The 6,951-nt window shown below is 39.0% G+C and overlaps 1 protein-coding gene across 2 annotated transcripts; it reads left to right on the forward strand.

Moving 5' to 3' along the window:
• The first annotated feature begins 2,743 nt into the window (after positions 1-2,743).
• Positions 2,744-6,951, forward strand: LOC113764505 (hydroxyproline O-galactosyltransferase GALT3). 2 transcript variants are annotated; one of them, XM_027308422.1, is made up of 8 exons: positions 2,744-3,217; positions 3,681-4,645; positions 4,931-5,172; positions 5,276-5,554; positions 5,794-5,922; positions 6,054-6,239; positions 6,322-6,429; positions 6,547-6,951. In XM_027308422.1, exons 2-8 carry the CDS (start codon positions 3,862-3,864, stop codon positions 6,793-6,795), a joined length of 1,977 nt encoding a protein of 658 aa, XP_027164223.1. In that variant the 5' UTR covers positions 2,744-3,217; positions 3,681-3,861; the 3' UTR covers positions 6,796-6,951. The 2 variants fall into 2 exon arrangements, with proteins under 2 accessions (XP_027164223.1, XP_027164224.1); XM_027308423.1 differs by having other exon boundaries at positions 6,565-6,951.

Below are 6,951 nucleotides of genomic sequence, written 5' to 3' on the forward strand. Positions count from 1 at the left end.
TCCATAATTAACGGCAGAAAACCATTGGGTGCACAATTACCAAATGAAAATAAAGATAAACTCTACATCATGAAAAAGTTGTGCTGTGGCAGTATAAATTGAGATGTGATGAGAATATACAAAGACCGCAGGCTTTTTTTCTTATGGGGGTTTCTGCAACAGTTTTTATGTATTACTAGTATTTGAGATGCCAATAATGATGCTTCTTGGGGAGACAAAAGAATTGCTGAGTTGCTGTAATGATTACGTAATGATTGTGTGTTTAATGATTACAACCCTTGTTGAGTTACTGTACCAAGCAGTCTCCTGTTTCATAACCTGTTATTTCCACACCATTTTTAAGTGAGAAATTATTGTGTGTATATTTCTCACGGCCTTACAGGGGAGAAAAGGGAGGAGCTGATTACGTTGATAATTGTGTGTTTTATTTCTTACTAGTTGTGTATTAGAACATGCTCAAAGGTAAGGGCATAAACAAGTCTAATGAAGTGAAATATGCTAGTGTTTAATCTTGTTTGATTATTTTAACAGGATTGAAATTTTGTTCAAATTTGATTTATTTTTTTATCAAACTGACTTTGAGCGAATTTTTTTAATAAATATTATCGAATATGATACGCTATTCAAAATATAGTTTGACTAGTTGGACGAATCAAATTCAAATGATTACTGAACCAAGCTCGATTCGACTTAGGTGCTGTTTGTTAAAAGGGAATCGGAATTAGGAATTGAAATAATTCCAATTCTTGTTGTTTGGATTACATGTATTGGATTCAAAATCTTAGAGTGAATCATTAAAATTTAAGAGTTCTCAATCCCCAACAAATTGGAGGGGTTTTGGTATATTCTCAAATTTGACTCAATTTGCCTTGAAGACTTCAAAAACAGAAAAGAAAACGTATCATCTTTATCCCAATCTCCATGATAGCACCTTATCATTAGATTTTCTCTTTCATCTTTTCTCTCTCATCTCATCTTTTACGGCAAGCTTTCATCATCATCCTTTTCTCTGTTTTTTCTCTATTCATTCACTCCTCCAATCTTTCATGGAAACAGCCCCATCTCATCTGGTTATCTCTCTTTTTTTTATTAATTTCTCTCATTTTCTCTTTTCTTCTCTCTTCACTCTCTTCCTCTCTCCTCTAATACTTTATGGTAGTTGCTTCTCTCCATTTGGTTCTCTCTCTTCTCTCTTTTTTTTGCTTTTTGTGCAAGCCTTTCTCTTTCCTCCAATCTTTCATAGCAGCAGCCCCACCTTATCTGATTGTCTTTCCCTTTTTATTAATCTCTCTCATTTTCTCTTTTCTTCTGTTTTCACTCTCTTCCTTTCTCCTCTAATACTCTATGGCAGTCGTTTCTCTTCATTTGGTTCTCTCTCTTCTCTCTTCTTTTTTTCCTTTTTATGCAAGTCTTTCTCTCATTTTTTGTCATTTGCTTTCTCATGCTTCACAGATTGCAAGGTTGATTGGTGATATGATTAAGGGTTCGTTTGGGAGTGGATGATTTGGATAGAAAATAAAGGGAAAGACGAGAAAGTTAACTTTTGCTTCATTTGTTAGTTTTTAATAGGAAAGAAAAGAAAGGAAATGGAAGGATGAATAGTTATCAAAATGCTTCCTCCCAAATCGGAAGGAAATGGGAAGAAAGCTTGGAGAAAGCTTGATAATTTTTTAAAAATGCCTATTTTATTCTTAAAAAGGTTTTGAACGAATATTTAATGACCTTTATATCCAAAATCATTCCACTAATTCTTAAAACTCCCAAACAATGTAACAATCTCTGTTCTTCTCTTCTCTTCTCTTCTCTTCTCTTCTCTCATAACTTAAGCTTTCCCTTCTTCTTTTTTTTCTATCCTAAACTCCCAAACTAAGCCTAAGTGCTAATTCAAGAAAAAATGAATGAAACACGAGTATTCAAAGTAAGGGTTGGGAAGAAGGAAGCGGGAAAAGAAAAAGAAAATAAAATAAAAATGATTTGATTTCAAAACCTTATAAATATATAACTTGATCAAAGTTCATACTAAATTTTTAAACATGATTCTAATTACAATTCCGATTTCTAGACTTGAACCAAGCGCGCCCTTAGTTTGTGTCCTTGCGACTACAAAATCGGAAGTTCCAACTCAGAAGAGGAGAAATTGGATCTTCCTAACCAAAAAGGCTTCCTAACCAAACCTGAAGGAGAAAAGTAGCAGTCATTCCTACCAACATAACAAGTCATTTGGAATGGGGAAGACTACTAACAGTTTGTTCAGGCCCAGCAGGCGGCGCGATCAGAATTTGGGTTTTGGTACTCGGAAGAGCCTGTCCTTCCTTCGGGAGACCCAAGAGTTCGTTCTTCAACATGCTCACTTGAGTGGTGGACGACCGGGAGACCAAAAATATCCTACGCTCTCCAAGATGGCTGCTAATTGCTCCAAAATGTAAAACTTAATCATAGTAGTGTTGTTACATTCTTGGAAGGAAGAACATGTTTTACACTCTTTTTTTTTTTGAACTACTGTAAGGTAGTCATAGTATGGTAATAAAGAAAATGATCTGAGCAGCTGAGCCGAACCCAACCCATACCACCTGTTGAGTCTTATAATTGATTATATTTATTTATATATGTTGCCCAGTCCACGGCCGTATTTGCGTGTAATCAGCTCCTGTCCCTCCTCTACATGTAATGATGGTAGTATTTTGATAAATCATACCACAATTTGGTCATCTCTGCAGAGTTCAGAGAGGATCATGGCTAACGAGGGAAGTATAAAGTTCTGTTAAGAGTATCTTCTTATTGCAGGAATCTATTGAGAGGATAGGAATTACAAAAACCAGAGCATTATCCAACTGCCGACATCCAACACTAGAAATTAAATAGCGGTACACTAACTCACTCACCCCTTGTCAACTTGTTGTCTACTTCTCCCAGATTTTTTTTTTTTTTTTTTTGTTCGGAGCAATACTTCTCCCAGATACTGTAATTCTGTCACAATAAATCTAGAAAATTTCAATCTGACTGCAAAAAAAAGAACGACTGCTGAAACCAAAGCTCACAATTGTTGGTTGCATCTCTTTCGACGACAAAAAGTAGAACCAGAGGAGACCGAGGGTCCAAATCAAGCAACCCTCTCTGAATTCTTGCTGCTGATACTGTTTCTACTAATAAATCTACTTCATTTACAAATGGAGCTTCCACTTGAGCTCTTTCATCTCATCAAGAAGCGCTCAAAAAGGTAGGAGTACTGTACCATTATTGTTTGATTCTTTACATTTTCAAGCACACACTTTTTTGGCTTCTTCGCATATCTGAACTCTTTCAGAACCCCTGACCCAAGAAAAGTGGCTTTCAAGAACTCTGATTCACGCTCACTACTTTAAATTTTTAGCTCTCTCCCTCTATCCATCAAAAGCATTTTCAGCCACCTTTTTGCAGATTCATTTCCTTTGCTTCTTTTCTCTCCTTTTTCCAATTTTTTTGTTTCCTTTTCTGGATTGGCGGGTTTTAGAATTTAGTATGTCCTGCTTACAAGTTGGGGGAGATGATTGCGCAAAGTCCTTAGATTCTAGATCTAAGGTCATGTCCGTAATCCAAGAATATTGCTTTAAAAATGAAAAAGTGGACTGATGGTGGTTTGAACTTACTTATCTAATTGATTGCACCATTGATTTGCTTTCCTTCTCTCTTTGGTTGGTTAGTTTCAGTACATTATCCTTGAACTTGAAGATGGTAACTGGCCAAATCTAAAGATTGAAGAATAAGGTCTTGTTCGCATTTGGAATTCTAACTACAAACTGCCTCGGACCTGCAACTGTTGCGTACTCCAATAAATATTGGTCCAAGAATCTATCTCTATAGTTGTGCGTGCTAAGTTTGGAAATGAAAAAGTGGACTGGAGGTGTTTTAATCGTAGGGCTTGCATTGATTTTAGTTATTAGTTACAGTTTCGTTGGGAAGTCCGCCCAACAAAAGCAATCAGCATATGATTTTTTCAATAATCATCCTGCTGACAATGCCAACCCGGAAGGCAGGAAGGGCCATGATAATGTGAAATCAGCTGAGACTGACGTCATAAAGGCACTTAATTTTAAAGGAAAGCCTCGATTTGTCCATGTTGAAGGGCTCAGCTCCTTGTATGGTAGCTTGGGGAACTTTTCCAAAGAGGAGTCAAAAGCGTTGCAGGTATGGAGCCGAATGCGCTTTTTATTATCCAGGTCAGATGCATTGCCTGAAACACTGCAGGGCATCAAAGAGGCCGCTGCAGTTTGGAAAGAGTTGTTGTCAACCGTTCAGGAAGATAAGGCCTCCAACGTAAACAAAGTTGGAGAGGATGTAGATTGTCCGTACTATGTCAGTGCGTTTAATGGCACAAAATCAAGGAGTCAGAATGCAACTCTTGAAATCCCTTGTGGTCTTGTTGAAGATTCATCTGTTACTGTGATTGGAATGCCTGATGCATTACAAGACGGTTTTCAAATTGAGCTTATTGGCTCAAAACTGTCAGATGAGCCCAGGCCTCCTTTGGTGTTGCAGTACAAGGTGTTTTTACCTGGAAAGAACCTGACAAAGGAGCCCTTTGTCATCCAAAATGCATGGGCTAATGAATCTGGGTGGGGGAAGGAGGAAAGGTGTCCTGATCATGGCTCGACTGACTTTCTAAAAGGTAAATCCTTGCAAAGTTTTAATCAGATAGATTTCATTTGACTCACTGTCCAAGTCTTTTGCGTGTATGCTTAAACCCTACCCCCTGGCTTAGTTTTATTGGCCATCGTAATTCAATCTTGCGCATGTAATCTATAGCCTCAGAGATTTTCAATGTGGAATGCATGATTAGCTAGTATGATTCTTGTTTCCTTGGTCACTCAACTGACTTATGCATTAGTATGTATGAAGCAATTTAGATGGATGAGTTGAGACAATAATATAACTGCCCTATTTCATGTTTCAGTTGATGGGCTAGTAATGTGCAATGCGCAGAGTGTCAGGACGGCTACGCCAGAGAATTCAAATGGGAGTAATCGTAGCAGTGACAAGTTAACCAATTTTTCTGATGGGGGTACCCATGGAAGTGCCACTTTTCCTTTCCCTTATTTTGAAGGCATTCCATTTACTGCCTCATTGTGGGTTGGGTTGGAGGGATTCCACATGACAGTCAATGGAAGGCACGAGACATCTTTCGCATATAGAGAGGTATAGTAATATCAACGTGGAGCTCAAAATGCGTATAATAGGAGAGGATGCTTATTGATCTTTCAGGAATGATAGCAATATCTGTTGTATGATATTGATGCAGAAACTTGAACCATGGTTGGTCGGTGGAGTTGAGGTGAAAGGTGGCTTGGACACCATAGCTATCTTAGCAAAAGGATTGCCTGTTTCAAATGACCTGAATTTAGACGTTGATCTCGAGCTTCTCAAAGCTCCCTCAGTTTCCAAGAAAGAGCTTGTATTGATGATTGGTGTTTTCTCAACTGCAAATAACTTCGAGAGGCGTATGGCACTGAGAAGATCTTGGATGCAATACGATGCTGTACGCACCGCCGAGGTGGCTGTCCGCTTCTTCATCGGTCTTGTAAGTGAGGCATCACACACACACTGGGCGGAGCTTGTTTTAGCACTTGCAGCTATTCTTCGAAATTACCCATTGGAAGGTTCACCACAAACTTAAGCCCTACTTGAGGCTCTAACCTGATTGCTACCAACAATCCTTTTGATGTTTGAAATATTCGGGCTTTGCTTCTGTTTACAATGAATAATATATAGCTTAAGAAGACACATGCTGCTGAATTTCCACTCTCTATTTATTTACAGCACAAGAAACAAGCAGTGAACTATGAGCTGTGGAGAGAAGCTCAAGCATACGGAGACATCCAGTTGATGCCTTTTGTTGACTATTATAGCTTGCTCAGTTTGAAAACCATTGCAATTTGCATTCTGGGGGTATGCAAACAAAGCTCTCCTCCACTCCAGATAAAGAGGAATAATATATTCTCTCTGTGTATATGCATATTATATATGTCTTCTTCCATCTATCAACACATGATGGGCGGCACATTCTCATTGTGACACAGACTGAAATCCTGACTGCTAAATATATAATGAAGACGGACGATGATGCCTTTGTTAGAATTGATGAAGTTGTATCTAGCTTGAGCTTGAAGGGAAAGGCTTCTTCAGACGGCCTTCTGTATGGTCATATATCGTTCGAATCATCACCCCACAGGGACAAAGAGAATAAATGGTACATCAGTCCAGAGGTAGGTAGTAGGTACTACCACTCATTTTTGTCTTTTTAAATCAAAATCAAATGTGGAGGTGGTCTTGTCCCTCTGTATATAGGAATGGCCGTATGCATCATATCCGCCGTGGGCACACGGTCCGGGTTACGTAATTTCCAGAGACATAGCGAAGTTCATCGTTGGAGGCCATCGGGAAAGGGACATTATGGTGAGAATCATCATCATCATCATCAACTCGTCTTGTTAACTCCAAAAAAAAAAAAACCTCCTTTTTTTGGTGTGGTGGGAGAGTAAAAATTCCCTTATTTTTATTCATGACTAGAAGTTTTTGATGGGGTTGCAGCTGTTCAAGCTAGAAGACGTGGCTGTTGGGATATGGATAGAGCAATTCAAGAGCCTGGGACACAGCGTGAAGTACGTGGACGACGAGAGATTTTACATATCTGGGTGTGAACCAAACTACGTTCTGGCCCATTACCAGACCCCTCGGAAGCTTCTGTGTATGTGGGAGAAGCTCCAAAAACAAAAACACCGCCGCCACGACGACGACCCTCCTAACTCCTGCTGTGACTGACTGACTGATCATCATTGTCCTCCGACAAACAACTTACGGTGGTGTTTTTGTGCTGGGTGCAGCAGCGTCAAATTCAAATGTGTGCGATTGTTTTGTTCGAGGAATGACATATGATTATTAAATAAATGATATTGGGTGTCGTGTGTGTGCGCGTGA

This window comes from Coffea eugenioides, chromosome 3, assembly GCF_003713205.1.
Source record: "Coffea eugenioides isolate CCC68of chromosome 3, Ceug_1.0, whole genome shotgun sequence".
Classification (NCBI taxonomy): domain Eukaryota; kingdom Viridiplantae; phylum Streptophyta; class Magnoliopsida; order Gentianales; family Rubiaceae; genus Coffea; species Coffea eugenioides.